Source organism: Schistocerca americana, chromosome X, assembly GCF_021461395.2.
Source record: "Schistocerca americana isolate TAMUIC-IGC-003095 chromosome X, iqSchAmer2.1, whole genome shotgun sequence".
NCBI lineage: Eukaryota > Metazoa > Arthropoda > Insecta > Orthoptera > Acrididae > Schistocerca > Schistocerca americana.
The window spans coordinates 714,336,379-714,363,419 of record NC_060130.1 but is presented as its reverse complement, the minus strand read 5'-3'; the positions used below and the strand labels follow the sequence as shown (position 1 = coordinate 714,363,419).

Below are 27,041 nucleotides of genomic sequence, written 5' to 3'. Positions count from 1 at the left end.
TCTCTCTCTCTCTCTCTCTCTCTCTCTCTCTCTCTCTATCTCTCGGTGGTGTGAGGCTTGTGTGTCTCTACCATATGGGTAGCCATTTTGTAGGTTCAGTTGCATCAGAGGAGTACGTTTTGAGGAGCCATTACAACATATAGTTCCTGAATGGCTGACTAATCATAACTTTTAACTTTAACCATCATGCCCTTGTTGTGTTAATACTGCAAGAAGCTGAAAAGCAAAGGGAATCTACAGCCATCATATTTCATGGAGCTATAAAGCTTTACTGTATGGTTTAATGATGATGGCATCCTCTTGGAAAATATGAGGTGTCTTCATAAAGTATTGAACCTTTAGTGGTCAGAAATACATTTATGCTTTGGAGGCACAGAACTCTAATCCCCTTCAAAGTAGTGTCCTTGTTAATGCACACACTTTTACCAGCACTTCCGCTATTGTTGGAAACACTTCTGGAACACACTTTTGGAATGGTGATTGGCTGGACCGTAGAATTCAGCGTGATGTCGTCTCTTGACTCAAATCATTTTTGGGGTGTTTTAACCTTAGGAAGTAGCCAAAATTCACATGAAACCATGTCTGGGGAATAGGTAGTCTGATTAACCACAGGAATATTGTGTTTGCTGAAGAAAGTCTAAATCAAATATGCAGAATGGGCAAGTGCATTATTATGATGAAGCTGCCAAGCTTTTGCTGCCTACAGCATCATAAAGACAACAGAGGACCTTGTGGTGTGTTTGTTTGTGATGGTTGGGCCTTGTGTTGTGTACTCATATTACAACACTCATTGAGAGTTGAAGAAACTGACTGACATGACCTTGACATTGCTGCAGACCTGTTGTACTTTCTTTTTCCTTGAGAATGTCGGATGTTTCCACTGTTGTAACTGTATCTTGGTTTCTGCATCGTACCCATAAATCTGGGTTTCATCATCCATGATCACAGTGTCCAGAAAGTTAGGGTTACTGTTTGTATTGTCCAGCGTGTCCCTTGCTATTTCCAGATGGTGGTGTTTCTGCTCTTATTGTCAGCAGTTTTGGTATGAATTTTGCAGATGGTCTTCTCATATACAAACTGTCGGTCAAATTTGAATGTGCCAATCCAATTATTACCCCTGTCTCATTTGTAAGCTACCATACACTGGTACACTTGATGTCCATGACCAAAGTCCGCTCTTGCTCATGACCTTGCCAATTTGGCTTGTTGAGTGTCTGCCTGAACATGGTTCACTGTCTATTGATATTTAGCAGATTTGATTCAATTTATCTGTGAATTGCTTGTGACATTGTCCATGAAAAACACGTTGAATCTGGCAAATGGTTTCCAGGTGGCAAAAGTTAATGCAGTATTTCTGCCCAGTAGTTTTCTCATTTTACAATTTATTGATATGTGATGAGCATTCAATTCATGTCATCTCTTGTCGTCCAACTGCCAGTGACTGATGCTTTCTGTTGATGGGGAAAAAATTCACGAGTGCATGTGGCATGTGAATGCCTCTCACCAATTCTCTGCTGAAGAAAGTCCCCTGCACTTCGTTGGCTTACATGGGAAATTTGAAGGTTTGATAATTTTTGAACGCACCTCATATTCCCCCATTCAGATCTGTGGACAGGGTTTACTTAGGAAGGATGTTGTCATCTGGAGGGGAAAAAAGAACTTGTGTTCTGTGGGTCAAAGCATGGAATGCTAAGTGCCTTAACAGGTAATAAAAATAAAAAAATAAAAGACAGATTGTCGAAGTTTCATATAGTGGGAATTAGTGATGTGCAGCGACTGGAAGAATAGGACATTGGGTCAGGTCAGTACGGGATTATCAACACAAAATGAAACACTGGTAATGTGGAAGTAGATCTAATAGTGAATTGGAAAATAGGAATGGTGTAAGCTACTGCGAACAGTGTAGTGAGTGCATTATCGTAGCCAAGATAGAGGGGAAGCCAACACACACCACAGTAGTACAACTTTGTATGCCAACTAGCACTGCAGATGCTGATGAGATTGAAAGAATGTATGCAAAACATTTCCAGGGCAGACGTAAACTCTGATCATAATCTATTGGTTATGAACTGCAGGTTAAAAATGAAGAAATTACAGAAAGATAGAAAATTGAGGAGATTGATTTGAGAGTTTCAAAGGTAGAAGTAGGCAACAATTGACAGAAACAGGGAGGCAGAGCAAAAAGAGAACAAGACTGCGTAGCTTTGAGATGTGAAAAAGTGAAGGTAGCAGAGGATCAATTAGCCAAAACAAAAAAAAAGAAGTCAGTAAAAATACTTGGATAATCCACAAGACAATGAATCAATTACTGACAATAGAAGATAGAAAAATGAAGCAAACGAAACAAGCAAAATGGTATACAGACGTCTGAAAAATGCAATTAACAGAAAGTGCCTAATTGTCAAGCAGGAATGGCTAGACAAGAAATGTAAGGCAGTGGGAACATCTGTGAATATGGAAAAGATAGCTACAGTTTATAGGAAAATTAAAGGAACTTCTGGAGAAAAAGAAGCACCTGCTTGAATGTTACGAGATCAGATGAGAAGTCTGTTCTAAGCAAAGGAGGGGACTCTGAAAGGTGAAAGGAATGTACTGAGGTTTCATAAAACATAAGACAGTATTCTTGTAATGCTCATTGAAGAGGAAATAGATTGAGATGAGTTGGGAGATATGACACTGTGAGAAGAATTTGACAGAACAGAGGAAGCTTGAAGTCAAAATGACCCCTGGAGTAGATGACATTCCCTCAGAATTATTGAAATCCTATATAGAGATGATCATGACCAAACTATTCCACCTGGTGTACAATTTATGGGCGACTGCGAAATACCCTCAGACTTTGAGATGAATTTAATAATTCCATTTCAGCAGAGGGCAGGTGCTTGCAGTTGTGAATATTACCAAACTGTCAGTGCAGTAAGTCATGGTTGCAAAGTGCAGTTACAAATTATTTACAGGTAGAAGTCAATCTTGGAAAACATCAGTTTGGGTTCCTGAGAATTGTGGGAAGCATAAGGCAATACAGACCCTACGACATGTAAAATAGGCAGAAGAAAGGCAAACTTATGTTGTTATCATTTGTAGATTTGGAGAAGGTTTTTGGCAGTGTTGACTGGAATACCCTCCTTGAAATTATGAAGGTAGCAAGAATAAAATGCAGGTAGTGACAGATTATCTATAACTTACATGTAAACCAGACTGCAATTGTAATAATAAAACAATGTGAAAAGGAAGGAGTAGCTAAGAAGGGAATGAGGCAGGGTTGATGCATCTTCCCAGTGGTATTCAATCTGCACACTGAGCAAACAGGAAAGAAAACCAGGGAGAAATTTGGAAAGGGAATTAAGATTCAGGAAGAGATTGTAATTCTGTCAGAGACAGCAAAGGACTTGAAAAGGCAGTTGATTGGAATGGGTAGTGTCTTGAAAAGAGGCTATGAAATTATCATCAACAAAAGTAAAACATGAGTAATAGAATGTAGTAAGATTAAAGCAGTTGATGCTGACGGAATTAGATTAGGAGATCAGCTGCTGAAAGCAGTCTGTAAGTTCTGACAATAAGATAATAGAATTGTTTCAAAATTTAGTGCTACATGAGAGTGCTAGAGATGAAAAACTAACAAAGAGGTACAGAATCAAACTTGGGGGGGGGGGGGGGGGGGGGGGAGGGGGAGGGGGAGGGGGAGGGGGATCAAAAGAAGGGACCAGTTAATAGGACACATCCTGAGGCATTCAGGAATTGTCTGTTTGGTAATGGAAGGAAGTGTCTTGGGTATGGGGGAGGGGCTGATTGTAGAGAGAAACAAAGGCTGGAATACATTACGCAGGTTGAAACGGATGTAGGTTACGGTGCACATGCAAAGATGAAGAGGCTTGCACACGCTAGACTAGCACGGAGAGCTGCATCAAACCAGTCTTCAGACTGAAGACCACAACAACAATAACAACATAAAGACTGTACTGCTGTTGCCATCTAAATGTAAGTGTATAGAATAATAATAAAGATGTCGATGATGGCAGAAGACTTCGTAAAGATACATACACATATCTACAGATTGAATCATCAAGTAGAGAATAAAAGATATTGTAAGGAATGCTGTTCCAAAAGGTAATTCTATTTCTGAAAAAATATTGGGTTAGTCAGTAATGACTTCGTGTGATGTCTTACATGGTTATCAGTAACTCCTACCTGGCATGGAAGAGAGGCTAGGTGCTGGTGCTTGAATATTTCATATACTTTGGTGCAACATTGTTTGTACTGTAAAGATTGAGTGAGTGCTTAGCACTCGACAGATGTTGCAATTATTTTAGATACAAGGAATTAACCATATGAGACTACAGGTAAACTGATAGAGAATACTTAGCAGCACTAGTGAATGAATTAGAAAGACTGCATGAAGCCTACAATAATTTTTAGTCATATCCTGGTGGAAGATCTATCCAAAAATTTTAGGAAGCTCTGGTAATAAATAAAGTCAATGAATAGGTCTAAAACTGCTGTGCTTGTCTTCTGTTGAAACAGAAGACAGGAAACAGCAACATTAAGCATTAGAAATGTATTTAAGCACGAGGAAACTACCATATCAATGTTTCATTGCTGCAAGGACTTATAAATGAGAGAGATGGTTGTAAGCATCCTCTGAATAAGTCTGTTTGTTGATGATGCAATTGTGTAGAGGAAAATCTAATTGCTGGATGGTAAGGAAATGCAAAACAATTTTGAAAAAATTGCCACTTTGTCTGGGCAGCGACAGTACTGTTTAAATGTGGATAAATTCAGGACAATCCGTATACTGTAGGGAAAATTAATGGTGAACATCTTGTACTTGTCATACCATATAAGTATTTTGGGGTTATACTAAGAAGAAAAATGAAATTAGAGATCACTTAAAATCAGTGTTATGGGAAGGTAAATTTGGTGCAGAGATTCTGTGAAAGTGCAAGTGCACCTGTAAATTGAATTGCTTAAAAAACAACAGTATGACCAATTCTAGAGTTACTGCTGCTATGTTTGATGTCCTGATGAAGTATATATGACAGCAGGCATGGCATAAATTCAGAGACAGTGTAGTTCATGTGAAAGTGTAACGAGAGATGCTTGTGGAATTTGAATGGAAATCGTTGGAAGAAAGTTGGAATAGTTCTCAAGAGACCCTGGTGAGTAAATTTAGAGAACGTGTGTTTGAGGAAGATTATTATGCTACCACCATCATGTACCTCATACAGAGATCATGAGACTGAGATAAAATAGGTTAGGGTCGGTACTGAGTCATGTAAGTGGTTATTTTTCTCTTGTTTAACCTACAAATAGAATAGTGTACATAATCGTTAAAATTGGTATGAATTACTCATGCATGGTAAAGTGGTTTGTAGAGAATGTAGAGGCAGAAGTTTTTGTAGACATCAACTGTGTAAAACTTAATGGGCATGTGGAGGCCTGCTTGGGCAGAGTATTAAGTACTTCTCATCAAGATGGTGGCAATTTTGAAATGTTGTCACTCCTACATATTCAAGAGGGTAAAAGTATCTTATAATCAATGAAGCCCCTGTTTCACTGAAGTCTGTTTATCTCAAGGTACCTTGCACCTGATCATCTACTGACAAAAACTAAGAGTGGCTTGAGATTATCAAATTATGGCAGCACTGTGCATCACAGTACATTTTGTGAATAATATTGTTTTTTGGAAGGATATTATATAAAGTATTGCCAATGTGCTGGAAGAGGAATGTGAAAAAGAACTGTGGCAGGAGAAAAATGTAACTTAAAATGTGAGTAGTGATTTGATAAAAACATTTTGATTGTAATGCTTAAAATAATTGTGCTTCCGGAGCACATCAAAGTGGGTTTAATGGGGCTGAGTGTGAGAGAAAATCTATTGAAACAAAATGAATGCACTGTTTCAAACTCCAGCAGTTCAACGGCATTACTCTAGCATGTCAAGGAGAGGCAGCTTGTAGAAAATGGAGCAAAGTCAGTCATGGAAGAGTTACCTGTTTGTCCTTGAAAGTTTACTTTTGTAGTCATGAGACTCGTATTGTATGAAATAATTTGCAGCCTGTATAATTTGTGGAAAAATAAATGGAGAAACTCACTATGGCAACTCATGTAAAAAGGCCTACACAGCACTATAGCATTTGTTACTCACAACTTCATTTTATCTAGTTGTGATAATGATAGTTGGGAGGGCTGACTTTTTTACATAGACCCAGCCAGGTAATGCTACCAGAAACTTCTGTTTTTCCAAGTGCCCTTGCATTAAACTGTGTTACCGTTTACACATCACCGGCTCAGACCTGTACAACACAATTTACCAAAGTTTGTCCACCACCTTTCAGGATCCAGCTTTTCCATTGCCACACAGTGATCACTGGTAGGGTCAGTGGAATGTCAGTTCCACCACACATGGAACTTGCAACCGTGGTTTCTCTCTGTATTGTCTATCGATTTTGACAACACCTAATTGTCAAGTCTGTCACATCTGGAAGCACTTCACAAAAACATCAAGGAAAACTTTCACAACTGTTTTAACATCATATAGGTAACTGGACATAGAAAAAAGGTGTTTCATTTCCTCCCTTGATGTGCCTCAAAAGACTATTATTCCCTTGTCGGTTATGAGTATTGAATTCACTGGTTACAGAGAAAATATTTTGGAGGAGATATTTAGTTCTGGTCTTGTCTGGGGTCCAGAACCACATGACTCATTTCTTTTTATGTATGTTCAGAACAAATGTTGCTGGTGGCTCTCTTCACAGCAGACTTTCCTGAACAAACAGCACCTGGTAAAGTTTTCTTGATTTTGAGAAAACCTAAAATATTACTTTGAACAGCTCCAGTACTGTAAGTTTTGTGGATTTTTTTTTATGTTAACATGCTTCTGTGTCTTTCTTGGACATTTTAGATATTGAATAGATGACTTTCTGCTCAACCATCTTGACTAGGGTAATGGTGCCCCTTAATATGTTTACAGAACATCTTTGCTGTCACAATCAGACAAATAATTTTTGTGATAAAGGAGTTGTATTGAGTATTCCTTATTCATGGATTGTTTCTCTATTTCATTCCCCTCTTCTTTTTACCTGGGATTCGTGTTTATTACTTTGCTAAGTGTAAAATGATAACTGATCGGGATCATGTGAAATTTTACAGAAGAAAATATCTGAGAAACAGACTGTATTGTAAAACTATAAAGTAAATCATGTTACATCTGAACTGAACACGACCCTGCAAAGGCACTTGAACCATAGGAAAACTTATTTCTGTATGCGCCAGTTTGGTACTCTCCGACTTCCACCCATTTTCACGTTTAGAGAAAATTGTGACTAAAGAACCTTTTGGTTCTGATGGAGAGGCTATAGCACCTGTAGATGAGTTGTTTTTGCATATCTTCCAGAAAGCAAATACACTCACTGTAATAGCTTTGGATGAAGTGCATTGGTCTAAATGTGGGATGTGTCAAAAAACAGGGTACTTTTGCACTTTGATGTATTTCACTGCCAGGCAGAGGAATTATTTTGTTCCTCACAAAAACTTTTATTGATGAAACTATCTGGCAATGGTATACCAGCTTCCAATCACTGAATTTTGATAATGTGACTTTTACCATCTCCTTATTATGCTGTGTTGTCTAACATGAGTTTTTGTTACTCCTGTGGGTTAACCTGTGACTGTGTTGCTTGTTATACGAGTCTGTAGTCTGTGTTTTAATGGAGTGAATTATAGTTTTTGACAGTATGGCTGCTTTAGCCCGCCCGGTTGTCCGTGCGGTCTAACGCATGGCTTTCCGGGCGGGAAGGAGCACCTGGTCCCTGGCACGAATCCGTCCGGCGGATTTGTGTCAAGGTCCAGTGAAGCGGCAAGTCTGTGGATGGTTTTTAGGCGGTTTTCCATCTGCCTCAGCGAATGCGGGCTGGTTCCGTTTATTCCGCCTCAGTTACACTATGTCGGCGATTGCTGCGCAAACAAGTTCTCCACGTACGCGTACACCACCATACTCTACCACGCAAGCATAGGGGTTACACTCGCCTGGTGTGAGATGTTCCCTGGGGGGTCCACCGGGGGCCGAACCGCACAATAACCCTGGGTTCGGTGTGGGGCGGCGGAGGGGTGAAGTAGACTGCAGTAGTCGTTGTGGGGTTGTGGACCACTGAGGCTGCAGCGGGGACAGAGCCACTCCGTCGTTTCTAGGTCCCCAGTTAACATACAATACAATACAATGGCTGCTTTGAATATTATATGAAGAATTACGTCTCTCTATTAGTTAAGAATTAGAGGAGTTTGGTATAGTTTTGTGATGTGTGTTTTATGTAAACTACCTGTTAAGCATAGAGCATGAAGATTTTAATTTGTGTGTTTTTGTATATTAGCACTTACACATGCCACTGCTCTTACACATTTCATTTAGATTTGGACTACTTCCTAGTTTTTACATTGTAACCAACATTCAACTTTTTATAGTTTTTTGTGTATGCTGAAGGCTCCATTATTGAGCATCAAGCAACCCGTCACCACAGACTCTCTTCCCAACCTACTGACTCTGTACTTCACACCAAAACTTTATATAACCTTTAACAGAAGAAACTTGGCACCAGTAGGTTTACTCTTACAAAACTTGAGACAGGGCCTCTTCAGTATTCGTGTGCTGCAGCTCTCACTCAGAAAGTGGAACTAAAGAATGAAACTGCTGTTCCATACTTAAAATAAACTGCAGTTTATGATATAGATATATAAAATAAGGCAACCCAGTGGTTCCAGCATTATTTTATTGTCATTGGTGGGATTATTTTTATGAAAAGTATCAAGACTCTAGTTTGGTGGTGGACAGGGGTGGGAGTATGATTTAAATTTTACTTCCTGCATCTTAGTGATTATTGTGTTTTGTATCTGTTACTGCACCCTTCAATTTTTTTTTACTATTTTATTAATTGGAATACTTCTCATTGTTGTCAAATTTTCATTTAGTGCACCTGAAACACAACCATGGCCCACAAATTTATCACCACCACCATCACCACCACCATCACCAACATCTGTCGATGCTTCATTAGGTGAGTTGTTTGAAATCTCTTTTAGTTTAATATAGAAATGGAAATGAACCTGATCTAAACATTAGTGGCTAAGCATACGTGCATCAGTTTGCTGCTTTCCTAGATTCTTTCTTAGCAACTTCTGCTGCAAGTACTGTAGCTACCCTTAATTAAAATAATGCAGTTACAAAATGTACATTTCTGTATTATTTTACTTGTGAGGTATGCTACTTTGTTCTGCTTTCCTGCATCATCAAGTGTTCCCCATTAGGTTCAGGGGCGTATAGGTAGGGACAGAAAAATTTCATTTGAATGATAATGCACTGAACAACATAAAATAGAATTTTTTAAAATTAAATCTCTCAAAAAATAGCTTTTATACCTGTTTTGGGTAAAAAAAAAAAATTGCATGATAAAATGAGCATCTGATTGACATGCGTTAGCTATTTAATGTTGAAATTAGATATTAACTTTCCCATTGGGGATGATTGTGACTTGTATTCCAGTTGAAATTAATAGTTCATTTCCTGTGAAACAAGAAATGTTTTGTCCCCCCTCACTACCAAGCTTAATAGTAAAACAATATTGTGCATGATATCATTGTAGTAGTCATGGTTGAATGCTGTTTTTCATTATTGCTAATGCGTATTTTTGTAACAAAAATACCATTATTGAACATGTAAATATGCCATGTGGTTTAAATTTGAATCAGATTAAATAATTCAGCATTTGTTGTTTGGGTAAAAGCATGGCAAATTCTGTATCTGTCACAGTGTAAACTCAGCTTGTAATTAGTACTAACTTATGAAAATACAAGGGCCATTTCTAAACTTCTGCACAGAATGCATGCATGACCGTAACAGTGGAACGATTCCCCATGCAAAGTGTAAACTGTGAGCAAGACTTTCAGCTATCACCATGAGTTTTCAATGCTACGATAATTCATGTTTTGAGTGAGAGGTGCGGTTAGAGGTGCCATGTCACGAATCGGGCGGCCACTCCTGCCAGAGGTTCGAGTCCTCCCTCGGGCGTGTGTGTGTGTGTGTGTGTGTGTGTGTGTGTGTGTTTTGTCCTTAGCGTAAGTTAGTTTAAGTAGTGTGTAAGTCTAGGGACCGATGACCTCAGCAGTTTGGTCCCATAGGAATTCACACACATTTGCATTGAAATGGAGAGAAAAAATGATTCAGCTCATTTGGACAGCTGCACCACTTGGTGCAGAGAGATGGTGAGCTCAGAACATTGGTACATAGTGGTTGCACCTTCTCCGACAATGAGAACATCTGAGGATGGAGGTCCAGAAAAATGACAACACTGGGTTCCAGATTTTGAGAGCTCTATGTCCTACAACAACATTACAACTGGCAGAAACAAATGAGGAACCTCAAAAGGATGGGCTATTGCATTTATTCCATTTTGTGGCACATTATCCAGGAAGATCGGATGAATTCTTCAGAAACATCAAGTGTATGCTGTCTTCCACCCACCAGCTAAAACACAGGCACTGCTTGGTAGTGTCAAGGATGACCTTGGAGTATGGAAATCTGGGATCTGTCATTCCAATGTGGCATGACTTACATAGGCCAAACTGTGGGTCCTGTCTAAGATTGTTATTGAGAATGCCAATGCCACACTAGACTGCAGCAGCCTAGCAAATTGGCAGTTGTGGAACACTGGCTATCAGAATCACATGGAATTGATACTAAGGTTTTGACACAGACATCTAACTTCTGCAACTGTGTAACTGAAGAACTTATTGAGATTCAATTAAGGGAGCTGCTGATAAATTGTGATAGTGGCTACATCCTTCGTAAGGCCTGGGAACCCACATTGAGCCTGATTAAGAAGAGGTAGACATCCTGCTATGAAATGATGACTTTAAAGGCAGAAAGAACAGCAGCAGAGACATTGCCAGCGCACATCCCTGGGTGTGAACCTTGGACAGAATGACTTGGTGGTGAGAGGATCATGGGAGAAGATGCTGGACCTCATACAGAATGCCAGGTGGGTGGGATTTGAAAAGGGGGGGGGGGGGGGGGAGAGGAGGAGATGAAATAAGACCTACACCAGCTCTGTGGTAGTCAGTTCATCAGCACACCTGATGAAGGCGACATGATCGTTTGCCAAAACATTGTGCCCATTGGACACTGACATCTGGTTGTTCACCAATGAACTATTCTGTCATGAATTACATAGGGAGTAGTTGAAGAAGCACAATAATTGAATTCTTCTGCAGTGGTGACATGTGGGAGCTGTCTAATGCAGACACTGAGTACATCAGTTCACTGTCGGATGATGAAGTGCATTGGATTGTTCTAGAAGCCACATTCATTAAAGAACAGGCCAGGGACTTCATTAATGTGACTGCTTTCATAGAGACTTCAAAATATCCCACTTTGTGCAAACTTTACTCAGTGCTAAAACAGCTTGAAGAATGTTTCAGTACTGTGGGCAAAGGAATTTTTTATGCTGATACAGATTGTTCTTGTCTTCTTTGTTTCCACTGTATCCAGCATCAGGCTGGATCTGGACATTTATGGTCCTTCTCCACTTTCCCATCATTCTACCATTCTTCTTCCAGTCCAGATTCCTTCTTGTTAAGCTGGTGTTTGAGTCAGTATGTCTTGTCGTAGGTCTCCCTCTTGCCCTTTAACTTTGCCTCTATCATTCCTTCTGGTATTTTCCATCTTCCATTCTCTTCACATGTCCATATGATTTTAACCTGTTCTTCTCAATTATCCCATTCAACTTTTCTACTTCCGTTTCACTCCTCACATCTTAATTTTTTCACTCTGTCTGTCCTTGTTTTTCCTAAAATACTCCTTAGGAATTTTGTTTCATTAGCTTGGAGACTGCTCTCCTCTCTTCTTGTCACACAAATAAGATTTTTAAAAAGATAAAGAGACAAGTGATTCATGCAGGAATAAGGAAGGATTGAAGTGCACTGGGTTGCACCCTCAGATGAAGTTGTCAACTCTTTTGGGCTTCAGATTCAAATAAGTCTGCCTTCAAAGCCTTAGATTCATGTTTTAGCCCAAGGACGATGAGCTTGAATCCCATTAATGTAGACATGAGAAGAAACTTGCAGTCTTCACCTGGAATGGCTGATCTCAGTAGTTCAGATACTCCCAATGGGTAAAAATGAATTTTGCTGAAAAGCAAAAGTCCATGCAGTCAAGAAATGTTGACATAGCCAAACGTCTGCAGGCAACAGGGGTTGATAATCAGAAATTCACAGTTGTGGCACTCAAGGCTACTTGGGTTCCGTGTTTCAACATAGACAGTGATAAGCTGTTTTCTAACTACAGTGAAGTGCTAACAGGTGGGCAGCACAAAAACTCAGAAGATAACATAAAAATCATGCCTCTGTGTGTGTGTGTGTGTGTGTGTGTGTGTGTGTGTGTGTGTGTAAGGGGGGAGGTTGGGGGGATCATATAATTGCAACAGCTGTAACAGGAAGTAGGAACCTAACAAAAGATTTTTCAAATAGAAAATAAATAGGAAGAAAGTATTCCTATTAAGAGATACAGCCATATAGAAATGTCTAAATAATAATGCTGTTGCCATCTAGATACCATTCTGAAATTTTGTATTCTCAGGTGATTCCTTATTATCCATTTGAAATCAGTTACATTTCATGTCATAGGACATGTCAAAACCATGATATTGTTTGACGATAGAAGAATGTTTATTTTAATGCCACAAATGTGGTATTCCACAGTACAAACTGAAAGTACAATGTATGGTAGATTGCCAGTGGCTACAAAGCAGAAATAGCAATTGTGTAGCAGGAAGGAAATAAAATTACAGAATGCATTATTATTTGGGAAGGGTTTTTTTGCGAAGTTGTAGTTAGTAATGTTGGTGCATAAAGTATATATGTAAATTATGAGACGATAGGTATCCTGGTGACAAGTGATTGATTTTGATATCTGACAGGCTAACAGAGACTTTGCACAAAGCTTTTGACAAAGAGTGACATGAAGACATGTAGCTTGCAGATGTAACTCTCTCTATAAAGACAGAGGAGGTAGTACTAGGGAGTGGAGGCAGCAGCTGCATCTAGAATTATAAGTTTGATGGGGATTATGTAGTCCCATCAAGAACTTTAAGTGTGCTGTTAGGAGACTCATTAATTATTTAATGGCAGAAGTTATGGTACCTGTGAAAATTTAATTACTTAAATTGCATATTACTGACAAGACCACCAATAAATCCGTAGTATGTATTAGATCAACATCTATCAGGTCCAGTGGCAGTAGATGTCAACATAAGCCTTGGCAAATATTTTCTCAGCAGCCAGAAAATAAGATCCTACAAAACCACTACCCTGGAAGGACACTGCCTTTGACTATTGCACCATTTGTAATCTTATAGCATACACTATGTGATCAACAGTATCTGGACACATGGCTGAAAATGACTTAAATGTTCGTGGCACGCTCCATCGGTAATGACGGAATTCAATGTAGTGTTGGCCCACCTTTAGCCTTGATGACAGTTTCCACTCTCGCTAGCATATGTTCAGTCAGGTGCTAGCAGGTTTCTGCTGCACTGAGGAGAGGTATCGATGACAGTCGGTGAGGCCTGGTATGAAGTCGGCATTCCAAAACATCCCAAGGGTGTTCTGTAGGATTCAGGTCAGGACTTTGTATGAACAGGTGCTCGATCGTGTTGAAAGATGCTATTGCCATCCCCCAATTGCTTTTCAACAGTGGGAAGCAAGAAGGTGCGTAAAACATCAATTCAGGCCTGTGCTGTGATAGTGCCATGCAAAAGAACAAGGGCTGCAAGCCTCCTCCATGAAAAACACAACCACACCATAACACCACCGCCTCCGAATTTTACTGTTGGCACTACACACGCGTCACTCCACACAACGTTTCTCCTCTGTTCAGTCGTCCAATGTTTACGCTCCTACGCCAAGCGAGGCATCATTTGGCATTTATCGGTGTGATGTGCGGCTTATGTGCAGGCGCTCAACGATGAAATCCAAGTTTTCTCACCTCCTGCGTAAGTGTCATAGTACTTGCAGTGGATTCTGATGTGGTTTGGAATTCCTGTGTGATGGTCTGGATAGATGTCTGCCTATTACACATTACAACCCTCTTCAACTGTCGGCAGTCTCTGTCAGTCAACAGATGAACCCGGCCTGTACAGTTTTGTGCTGTACGTGTACCTTCACGTTTCCACTTCATTATCACATCAGGAACAGTGGACCTAGTGATGTTTCGGAGTGTGGAAATCTCCCATGCAGATGTATGACACAAATGACACCCAATCACCTGACCACATTTGAAGTCCGTGAGTTCTGCGGAGTGCTGCATTCTGCCCTCTCATGATGTCTAATGACTACTGAGGTTGCTGATATGGAGTACCTGGTTGTAGGTGGCAGCACAGTGCACCTAATATGAAAAACGTATGCTTTTGGGGGTGTCCGGATACTTTTGATCACACAGTGTATCTTAGTCCATGGCAAGCATACCAAATATTTATTGACAATCTACTATGTGAATTCCAATGAGGTTTCCACAAACTCCATAACATGATACCTGCTTAAATAAAAGCAACAAACCATCTGAAGTTAGCCAGGATGAGACAATAAGTGACTGTTTTGTGCTATTAGAATTCAGCAAAGCCATTGATACTGGTGACTTCAACATTACACTTTCCAAACTTAGTAGCCTAAATTTTTCTCTGATTGCAGCAATATGGTTCTTCCCACATCTCACATCCCACCAACAGTGCATAATGTCTTGAACTACAAAATCACACTGGAGGAAGGTTGTATCAAGCATTATACAGGGTTTGATGTAAGCTTCAATACACTTTTCATTGTACTTAGTGACACGTCACAGTTTTGCCACACTACGATTAACATTTGTGTGCGGATGTGATCTCCAGTTCTACATAACTGCAAAAGCCATTAACTCAAATATAGCCATCAAGAATGTAAGTGTTGTCTTGTATGTTTTATTACAGTGGAGTCTGACTATAGGATTCAAATTCAGTCCATTCAAAACCCAAGCAGTTGTGGTTCATCATTCAGTTCTTATTAACTCAAAATTTGGGGAATCCCATATTTAGTTTGAAGTGGGACAAACACAATTTTATCTTGATCAGGAATAATATTAGATGGGAAACCTAAACTGGACTGAACACACAGCTATGGTATTCAAGAAGGCATCATCTCTTCATTCACTACAAAAATATAAAAAACCCCTTCCCTTTGAAACTTGAACAAACATTTGAAATTTAATCGTAGACTACAGTGATATTATCCTGTAAGGACACTCTCATGAACTCTCATGGTATGTGGAGCTAGTGGTGAGCACATGTATAAAATATATCCGTTCGTCTCATTATTTTGATAGTGTTTCACCTTTTTATGCACAGTCTTCCTGTTTGTATGTAGACAGTTGCATCATATCCACACACACTCTCTACTGAGCAGTGTGTGTGGTTTTTCCCTCTCCCCCCTCAACCTTAACATACTTATCAGAGCAGAACAGCAGAAACACTAATTTCCATAAAGGAAAAATGCTTTCTGCCCCACTCCATCATATTGTTGCCTTCTCTAAATCCTTTTCTATAACAAGAACACAGCTCTGGCGTGATGTTTTCACAATGTCATCGATTTCTCTCTGTGTCTCTAACATTAGAATGTCTTCCCTTGATTTTAATCCACCCTTTACACTAGTACAGCTGAGTAACTTCTTCTGCCACCAGATTTTTCCCATGGCTCAAAACCCCTAGGTGTAACAACCTACCTGCATTTTTCTATCCTAGATCCCATTGCACAGTAACATTCTTATTTTTGGATCCTTCTTTCTGTTTATGTCAACATTCTCTGTATAGTAGTAGTAGTAGTAGTAGTAGTAGTTTTTGGTGTTGTTGTGAAGTTATTGGAGTTGTTTAAGATTTAGATATACTGCAGTCATCTTCCTACTATTACCATACATCCAGTAAAATAATTTTGTGATTGACATTTCAGTTAGTTGAATGATAGTGCTATCTTGAGTGGCATGTGTTCACTGTTTTTCATATTTTCTAAGTGCATGCAGAGCCTTGTCATGTGTGGTTGGTTGTATGCTGACAACACTGTACCCCCTCCCACATCGACAACACTGTATCCCACTCCTGCATCAAAAAATCACTGTAGTCTGTCAATCACAGATTTACTTTATTTGAGCTATACTATAGCAATTACATTGCTGCTGCTTCTACTTATAACTACTACTACTACTACTACTACTACTACTAAACAATACTAATAATAATAATAATACTATTGTTATTGCTATCATGTTATATTCATTATCGTTGTTTAAATAATCTGTAATTCAAAATGTTTTGAACATGTAAAGTGTGGACCTGTGGTAAGAGGTAAGTCTGTAATGTGACCAGGTTTATTATTATTTACAAGTCATAAAGGCTCTTCTCTGCAGAATATACTATATTGAGCCACTTTGCTTTGTCATCACAAAAAATTTTCTAGTTGTGACCAGAGTAATTAAATAAATAAAATATGCTTTGTAAATGCAGAGTTGAACAGACTGCTGTTGTATGAAGTGAAATCTCACACTGATATTGTGCATGTTAGTGATGTGGGAAGTCAGCAATGGAGTAGAATAAATTTTCACTCTGCAATGGAGTGTGTGCTGATATGACACTATCTGGTAGATTAAAACTGTTTGTTGGTCTGGCATTCTAACCTGTGACCTGTGTCTTTTCATGGGCGAGTGCTCTCCCAACTGACAGGGCTGTCCGAGCAAGACTCGCAGCCCACCATCATGGTCTGAGGTGCTGTTGCCATGAGGCTGTGATGGCAGGTTGTGTGTCATGTTTGGATAGCTCAGTTAGTAGGGCACTTGCCTGTGAAAGGCAAAGGCCCCAGGTTTGAATCCATGTCTGGCACACAATTTTAATCTGCCATGAAGTTTCAGTAATGGAGGAATTGTGATATCTCCTTAGAGAAGTCAAGGCAGGTTAGCTGAGCTATTGGCAAAAACGAAGACACTATCACATAGGCAAGATGCCTGTGATAACTAGAGTCAGAAGGGAACCTTTTTCAAAGTTTTACATTAACTTATTGTGAAACACTAGAACTGTGTAGAAGTCATGTGGAAAATAGGAACACTTGCCAAAGAAGCCGAACACAAATTCAGAAACACTGAAGTACAGATTGATTTCAGTAATTTATTTTCCAACAAGTGTGTATGAAGATAGTTGTATCCCAGTTCATAATATCTTTGTAGATGAAGTTCAAAGCAAGCAAATAAATGAGTACTGGATAGTAGTGGACAATCCTGTCATCATGTACACTATGGCAACCAGACTCTAGAGCAAAACAACTTTAAAAAGTTTCACGAGAGGTAGACTGGGATGAAATATATATGAAACAAAATGCCAGTGTCAGATTTAACATTTTTTTGTGATAAGTTTGTGGCATTATTTGAAAATGTATTTCCCAGTAACCTAGTTAGTAAGGACAGTAAAAAGCCATGTGAAAATTATAACCAGTTAAATTAGTGTCTTATAAACAGAAAAGTGAAACCTATATTTTTTTAACAATGAAAACAAAGATCCTGTTTTAGTTTCATAGGACAAAAATTACTTAGAATTGTTAAGAAATGTTAGGAATAAGTCTAAAAAAGTATTTGCATTATGTCTGAAATTAATAATGCAAATAACATTGTTAAATGTATGGGGAACATAGTAAAACAAGCAAGAGGACTGCAAATCACATAACAATATAATATGTCTATTGATTTGAATGTCAAGTTTATAAATTATAATTCACAGGTTGCAGATTCTTTGAGCATAATTCCTTAAAAGCAGTAGAGACAATAACATCGAGGAGTTAGCAGACAAGTCAGTACGGTATTAAGTGACCTTGTATTATCAAACATATCTCTGTTTGACATTAAGAAACTAATAACTTACTCAAAAATAAAAGACCAAACAGGATTGATAGGATTTCAGCAAAATAAACCTCTTCAAATGAATGGTGATGAGTGTGATGTCAACAATCACTGAAATGGTTCATTGCTGACCTGTTTTGTGAACTATTTCAAAAATAATATAATCTAAAATGGTGACTTGTTTCATTAATAATAATAATAATAATAATAATAATAATAATATTATTTTAGTACGTAGTAAATCACAATTTGGATTTCAGAAAATTTTCTGTTTACACATTCACTCACCAAATTTTACAAGCATAAAATAACGAAATAGCATTTGTTGGAATTTTCTTTCACCAGTCCAAGGTATCTGACACACTTAATATCAAAAATTTGTTTGAAAAACTGACATTTTACCAATTTAGTGGTGTAGCTAAAAAGTGATTCATGACATACTTAACAAAAATAATGAAGAATGTTTTGGTTACACAATTAACAACTGTAGATCGGGATATCTTTCTGAATGGAGGTAAATCGTTAATGGAGTCAATTCTTCTCATCCACCACTACTTCTGATATGTCATCTACCTGTGTTTTTATTTCATGTCTTGCACTGTTCTAACATTTTAAAAATTGAGATTTACGTGTATAGTTTTGTCTCTGTTGTTAGTTATTGTACCATATACTTCTACACTCTGCAGTCTACTGTAAAGTGCTTGCCAGAGAGTACATCTCATTGTACAATGTGTTAACATTTCTTACTATTTCATTTATGTTTGGAGTGCACCTTAGGATCAATCTAATCTTGGCTTTTGTGGCCCATATGTGCCATCTAGGCAGCTCTATGTTCCTAGATTCCTCAGTTAAAGCTAGTTCTTGGAATTATGTAAGGAGGTTTACATAGGATTCATGGCATCTTTCTTCCAACATCTGGCAGTTCAGATTTTTCAGCATCCAAGTGATGCTGCAGGTCAAACAAACCAGTGATCATTCACACTGCAATTCTTAGCATACATTTGATATCCTCTGGTAGTCCTATTTGGTAAGGGTCCAATTCCATATCCCAGCAATTTGTTACTCACATATTTGTACAGATTGACTAATTCCAGTTGTCACTCATTGATACTGTAGTCGTAGGATTTATATTTATATATTTTATATTTTTTTGATGTTCAAAATTTGTCACTGAACATTTAAAGCAAGTTGCCAATATCTGCATCTCATTGAAATTGTATCAACATCTGAGTGAATATTTGTGCAGTATTTTCAGACAGTACTTCATTATGGAACAATGTATCGTGTGCAGTCTGAGGTCACTATTAATATTATCTTCTTCTTTCTCTTTTATTGCATCTGTCGTATGACAGGTTTCAACTGGTGGCTCTCCATAGTGTCCCCTTCTGAACTTCTTCCTTCATCTATTTGTAAGTTCATCCTCTCCTAATGTCAGTCATCATTCCAATTGTCTTCCTACCTCTTTCTTTCAGTCCTAGTACATGTCCTGTGAAGATTTCTTCTTCTTTCTGATTACTTTCAATAACCTCCTGTCCTTCCCCTATTATTTTTCATTGCTTCTTCATTCTTAAGTCTGTCTGTCTACTTTAAGCATTTTTCTCTGTAGCCGCATTTCAGAACATTTTAAATATCTTTTTAACTGTCCATGATTCACTGGTGCATAAGACTACACTCCAGGCATAACATTTAGCAGATCTTTTCGTCGGCTCTATTGGAATTCTTCTAGATCTTAATAACTGCTTCACCTTTTCAAATGCTGTCTTTCCCATAGATATCTTTCTCCTTATTTCTTCTGTACTGTTTCGATTCCATGTTATTAAACTTCCCAGGGAGAGAATGTATTTTACTGGTTCTATCCTTTTTTCCATCTACCAGGTCAGTAATGTACAAGGTGAACAGCAAGAATCTCAAGACACTTTCCTGGGGCATGCGTAAAGTTGTTTGTACATTTTTTTTTTTTTTTTTGATGACTCTCCATCTGAGGTAGCATGCTGTGTCCTCTTTACCATGAAACTCTTAGTCCAATTACACAAATTGTATCTGATGCCTTGTATACAGTGATGAGCCAAAACATTATGAATATCTGCATAATAGCTCGTTTGTCCATCTTTCAAACAAAATACATAATTGATTCTGCATATCAAGGTTCCATCCGTTTGTTGGTAGGTTTGCGGAGGTTTGTGGCATTAGATGTGTATGCACAGGTCATGTAATTCATGTAAATAATAGGCCGCTGATTTGTGTACATGGTGATGACACTCCAATAGCGACCCAGATGGATTTGATAGGATTTACATCAGGCGAATTTGGACTCTGGGATGTCAATGTGAGTTCACTATAATGCTCCTCAAACCACTGTAGCATGCTTTTGGCTCTGAGACATGGACAATTGTACTGCTGAAAGATGATATTGCCATCCTGGAAGTTATCAAGCATGAAGGTATACAGGTGGTTCACAGCTGTCAGTGTGTCTTTGATTACTACCACAGGCCCCATGCAAGTGCAGGAGAATGTCTCATGTAGCATAACATGGCTCCCAGCAACCTGTGTCAGTGGTGCGCTGCACGTTTTGAGCCACCATTCACATTGATGGTGGCATATGTGGAGACCTGGCGTAGCAAAAATGTGATTCACCCGAAGATCCAACATGTTTTCATTGATCGACAGTCGAATCCCAATGGTCTGGTGGCCACTGCAATCATAATTGTATTGTATTGTTTTCATGATGTTGTTGGGTCAACATTGAATACATAGGGGTGGTCTGTTGCAGAGCTCCAGATTCAACAACATATGATAAACGATGGGCTATTAAACACTTGTGCATGCACCAGCTCTGTGCTCTTGTGGCAGAGATGCCACAGATCACCATCTATCATACTTTACAGAGCAGACAAGCCTCTGAACCCCACGTTCTATGAAGAGTTGTGGATGCCAACCATTTAGAACCTAGTGGCAGTTTCACTGACCACCTACATTTTTCTGTAGATGCTGAAGACATTAGCAGGTGAATGTCTGACCAGTTTCATTGTTTTTGAGATAACCTTTTACAGGTTGTGCACAATAATAATCTTCCCTTTGTCAAAGTCATTTATCTCAATGGATTTTTCCCATTTGCAGCCTATATCTTCACTAGGATAAAGGTGGCTCATATTCAGAAAAATAACTGACCAAGAACTGGATAGATATGTACTTAGTAGAACCTTTTCATGACATACAGTCACTTTAATGAAACTTACAAAGAAATAGCAACTGCTGTACAACAAGTGTAAAACAAAGCATACGACTACAGGTAGATGATCGATAGATAGAGACTGAAGGAAACACATTCAGCTCTTGAGGATAAATATGTGAAGCCTTCAATTACTACTGCACATAATCTTATCTTAATACATCTAAAAAAAAAAAACAAAGAAATTATGATCATATTCAAAAGCTGTCACTAGTACCACGTACTTGTGGATGAGACAAGTACTAAAATTGAAGGTAGCAAAAGCAACAATGCTGAACTCCATTTTCAAATGTTCCTTTACAAAGGAAAATCCAGGAGCACTTCATCAGTTTAATCCTTGCAACACCATAAATAAGAGTGATATAGATATAAGTGACAGTGACATTGAGAAACAGCTAAAACCACTAAAACTTACCATAGTCCAGGACTTGGTGGAATCCTAAACAGAATTTAAATCTGAGTTAGTCCCACTTTTAACTATAACATACTGTAGAGCCCAGAATTTGCAAGAAAGCACAGGCACATCCTTATACAACAAGGATAGCAGAAATAATCTACAAAACTACTGTAAAATATCTTTGATGTCCACATGTTACAGACTCTTACAACACATTCAGAGTTCAAACCTAATGAAGTATCTGTAATAGAATTATCTTCTCCATGCCAACCAGCATAGATTCTGCAACTAACAGTCATAACAAACCCAGTTTACACTTTTCTTGCATGATATGCTGAAAGTCATGGATCAAAGCACTCGGGTAGGTGCAGTATTTCTTGAATTTTGAAAATCACTTGAGTAAGTATCACACCAATGCTTATTAACCCTATAACCATAGGCAACACAGGTGTGTCCATTCAACTCTTTCCATACAATTTCACGGAGCCCACAATTATAATGACAAACGTAATTTCTGCTCTCTTTGCATGTCACAATTCACCATTTTCCTGTCGAATAATTTTATCTTGCTCTGGAACGTTGTAAGGTGCTACTTTTCAGCCAAATCTTTTTCTGTTGCTCTGGAACACTGGCAATCATTATTTTCCTGCCTGAAATACTGGGAGTCATGTTTTCAATGTTTTCCAGTATCACACATGTATACCTTCTCATGCTAGAAATTTTGTATTCATATTCCCGATCAGCTAGCTTATGGAACCTTGCTTTAAGGGGAGACCGAAGGCAAGTGGACTTCAAAAATTTTTTTATTTTTATTTTAGCATATTTGAAATGCCTGGTCTTTCCTGCGTGAAACAGTTTTTGTTTTATATAAATACAACAATTTTTTTCGTGAGACATGATGGTTTTCTTGAGGCTCTGTACAGTCTGGCATTTAAATGCCACGCCTTCCACTGTGATAGCAAGGCTTATGACCAGGTACGTGCAGAACAACCCTATGGTCCTAGTGTCACAATTTCTAAATTAGAGTGCATTGGGCATGTCCAGAAGAGAATGGGGTCCAGGTTGAGAAGATTATTGAAAGAAAAGTCAAAAATAGTATTGGAAGATAGTAAGAAGATAGGTGGTAAACGTCGCCTGACAAATGTTGAAATACATAGATTACAGAATTATTATGGCTTGACCATGAGAAGAAATGTAGGAAATTTAGAATAGGGAACTTAGAAAACATGGAAAAAAGCTGTGTGGGCTATCTTTTTCCATAAGCATTCCACAAATGAATATCCAGTGCACGGTCTTTGCACGAATAATCCTGACACTTGGTGCAAGTACAGGAGAAGTGCCAGATATGACCACAAACATTCTTTACCTGCATCAGTAATGAATGAAATTAAACCCATATTTAGAGACCTTTGTAAAGATACCATGTTGGAGAAATGTCTTCATGGGAAAATTGAAAATTTAAATGAATGTGTGATTTCTGTCATTTGGAACTGGTTACCGAAAACTGTATTTGTTCAGCTTACAACCCTCAAATTTGAAATTTATGATGCTATTTTATGCTTCAATGATGGTGTAATTAGAAAACTGGATGTTTTGGAATTATTGGGCATAAAATCTACTGGAAATACTGCAAAATCCTTGATGCAAATAGATAAAGAGAGAATCTGCAAAGCAGATATTGCTAATTTAAAATGCACAAAAGAAGCCAGACAGAAAAGAAGAGGGACCAAGAGAAGAAAAGATCAGTATGATTCAGATGCTGCTCAGTATAGTGCAGAAAAGTATTAGTGGTAAGTAATTCTCATCAATAACTATACTAGAATTGCAATATTAAACTTTAAATGGAGTTTTCTCAGAACTACCTTTTTTTTACTTTCAGGTACTATTATTTGATAAACTAACGGGGTTAGAAACATGAAATTTGGTCAATTTGTACTGCAGATGGTAATAAGTTATTACAAATAAATTGAGAACCACCAAACAATCAGAAACTGTTTTATAATAATTAATGTACAAAAAAAGTTAAGTTTTACTAGTGAAAGAATATATTTTTTTCCTTCAAAAATATATGAGGTATTGTGTTCATTTTATTTGTAAATTGAGGCATATATATATATATATATATATATATATATATATATATATATATATATATATATATATATATATATATATATGCAGTAAAAATTTCATTGTTCTATCACTTATAGTTCTTTTGAAACGTGTACCTATTCAAAGGGTAAAATAGCATTAGCAGAATAGCGATAAAAATTGCCTTCTGTCTCCCTGTAAGATACAACACTCTGAAAGTTTATCATCTACTCTTGTAAGGTTAAATGCAATTTTCGAATCTCTCACATTATTTGTGTCACGTGTCAATTAAAAATGAACCCAAAAGCACTTTTTTGGTTTTTTGTTACGTTTCTATAATTCTATCCTTACAACTACTCTCATTATCAAATAAAAATTCCCTGCAATTTGCACGGAGGAACTGGAAAGTCGCCCACAATTACAGGGTTAATACATACATCAACACGATGTCGACCTTTTCCGCAATTGATAAACGGTCCATTTTAAGACGGGTAATGTGTCACGAAGCAAATACCGTCCACACTTGTGGAATGTTACATGATACCACGTACTTACACGTTTGTGACTATTACAGCGCCATCTATCAAAAAGTGAAAAAAGAGGTCCAATTAAAACATTCATATTTCTTTACGTACTACACAAATATGTAATAAAAAATGGGGATTCCTACTTTAAAAAATGCAGTTGATATCCGTTTCACCTATGGCAGCGCCATCTAGTGGGCCCACCATGGCGCCATCTAGTTTCCTCCTTCAAGCTAGACGAGTTCAGTTCTTTGTAGTTTTTTCGTTTTATGCTTATTTTGTGGCATATTTATCTCGGTCACTATCAATGGATCACTCTGTATATTGTTGCGGTATCCTTGAGACAAAGTGTGGCACATTTGATTTTCAGTGCTCTTGAAATGTTGAATTGGCATGAATATCTCCTCTGCTGTCTTTTGCCTTTTAAATATAACTGTATTCAGCTTCACTCACTGTCACATTTTTAAGGTGTGTTTACACCTGTGCACTTTGCAACTAACCGCCGTGCGGTTGTAGCTTGCTCGCACATGGAAGTAGAGGTGCCCTCTGTGAACACAGGTGTGTATGGAATGACTTGCACACACATGTTGAAGGAGAAGCATGCAACCTACATGCCTGCCTCTACTTCCGTGTGTTGCAAGCACAGTAGCACAGCCTCTGGGCATAATGCGCACAGGTGTAAACACACCATTAGAAGGCACTGGTATTGGCAATTGTTCACTGTTGTATAAAGACCGTATAACATATGGTAAATTAGGATATAACAGTTTTCTTTGTTTTTAAGGTGATCCCATCTATCTACCAAAAAATATTTGTCTGTTGTGTGGTCTGTTGATCCCTCCAGACCATGGGAACAGCAAAGGCTATGTGGTGTGATCCTTGTAACCAACCTGTCAGGAGTGTAGTACATGATGAACAACATATGAAGGGCTTATTTCAATAGTGGTACAAGTCCATTTTTGTTCATATTGAGATACAAAGTCCTAAAGTTAAATGAGTGCTGAAAAATCTGCAGTTGAGATACCAGAAATATTCAAGCATATGGCTTCTTGCTAGAGATGAACCTTTCTTTTTGTTTGTTTGGATCATTACTTTCAGAAGCATTATAGACAGAAAAGTGAAGGTAATGGACTTGTACCACTATTGAAATAAGCCCTTCATATGTGGGAGGGTCAGTTCTTGCCGTGGTCACCAACTTTAGACCCAAAATAAAGTTTGTAGCACTCTATTACAAGATAATTAAGTTTCTGTTTTGCTGTTTCAGGGTTAGCTCTCTACAGATATAACAAAAGAATTTTTGCTATTTACACAGGTATGGGGTATTTCTTCTTCTGAATTAACACAAAACACAAACTCCAATGAAATGAGAACAACAAGCAGTTACTTCCAACAATTTTCAGAACTCTCATTGCTGAGATGCAACTGGCTACAAAGACAACTTGCTTATATGTGTTAAAGAATGACTCCTCAGCAAGGCTGCTGAACCACTGTCATTTCGTTGAGATAGGTTTCTGAACATTACAAGAAACGTGTATTCTGCATTTTGTTTAATGAGTTGAACCTTATGTTGCCTTATTGGATGCCTTGTCTAATAATAGCATATAAAATTAATTATCTGTAAAAGACATTTGTTTTACTGAGCCTTGAATGTGTATGTGAATGAGATCAAGAATTATTTTTATTGGTAACATCGCATGAAAAATGAGATTCCTGTGTTCAACGCCACAATATTTCATGATATTTTCACTGTAATTTTTGAATCTCAGCAGAAATTAAATGCATATGTCTAAGATAATCGTAATTTCATAACATGGTATTTATTATATCTCATAGTGATTTCACGTCACACTAAATTTTCTGTTTTAGTGGTTATTTCTTTAACTATTTCAGATGATTATAATCCAGATGAGGAAGTTACTGATAATGAAGATCTAAGTGATGGTGATCAAGATGACACTGAAGAACACAAATCTGTTATTTTGCATTTGTTGTCGCAGCTGAAACTCGGAATGGACCTAACACGAGTAGTTCTCCCCACTTTCATCTTAGAACGGCGTTCCCTTCTTGAAATGTTTGCTGACTGCATGGGGCACACAGCTGAATTTGTAAGGTAAAATATTTAACATTAAATGTTTGTTGAGAGTAATGGTTGTTGACTATCATATTTTGGAACATTTTTTCCCACCTCTTTACAGGGAATTGTGTTACTTATTACTGTATGTAAAAGATTCTTGTATTCCTTTTTTTTCATATATATCACTAATAAATCCTTTAGCATATAACTCTCTGGATTTTCATTTACGGTTAGGCTGTTGGCTCTATAAAAATATTGTGTTCTTTGTTTGTAGAGTTTTGTATGAATTTAGGTGCAATTTAATTGTGGTCTGTTAATTACAACCAGAAATATGAAGAACTGTAAACTTGCATTACATCATTGACATTTTTAAGTTAAACATTTCACATTCTGGGTATTTCATATCAGAATTTCACTGAATCCCTTTCATCCTGCACACAGGTAAAGTTAATTTAAAACTTCATCTGTAATTGTTGATCGAAGACTGGCAATTTATAGATACCAAATGATCTGTTAATTTATTATTTAGTGATTATATGTGAAGGCTACCAACCTTATGATTATAAATTACTAGGTGAGTACCTGGCATTGCCTGGGTACGTTGAGCGAGATGGCGCAGTGGCTAGCACACTGGACTTGCATTCGGGAGGACGACGGTTCAATCCCGTGTCTGGCCATCCTGATTTAGGTATTCCGTGATTTCCCTAAATTGCCCCAGGCAAATGCCGTGATGGTTCCTTTGAAAAGGGCATGGCCAACTTCCATCCCTAATCTGATGA

General features: G+C 38.0%; 1 protein-coding gene across 2 annotated transcripts in view; it reads left to right on the top strand.

The window, feature by feature from the left end:
• The window catches only part of LOC124556666 (oxysterol-binding protein-related protein 11-like), a 193,960-nt gene that overhangs the window by 79,177 nt on the left and 87,742 nt on the right, over positions 1-27,041 (top strand). For both annotated transcript variants that reach the window (XM_047130635.1, XM_047130636.1), the window contains 2 exons: positions 8,962-9,047; positions 26,079-26,298. In XM_047130635.1, coding sequence (XP_046986591.1) covers positions 8,962-9,047; positions 26,079-26,298 — 306 coding nt within the window. The remainder of the gene's footprint in view (positions 1-8,961; positions 9,048-26,078; positions 26,299-27,041) is intronic.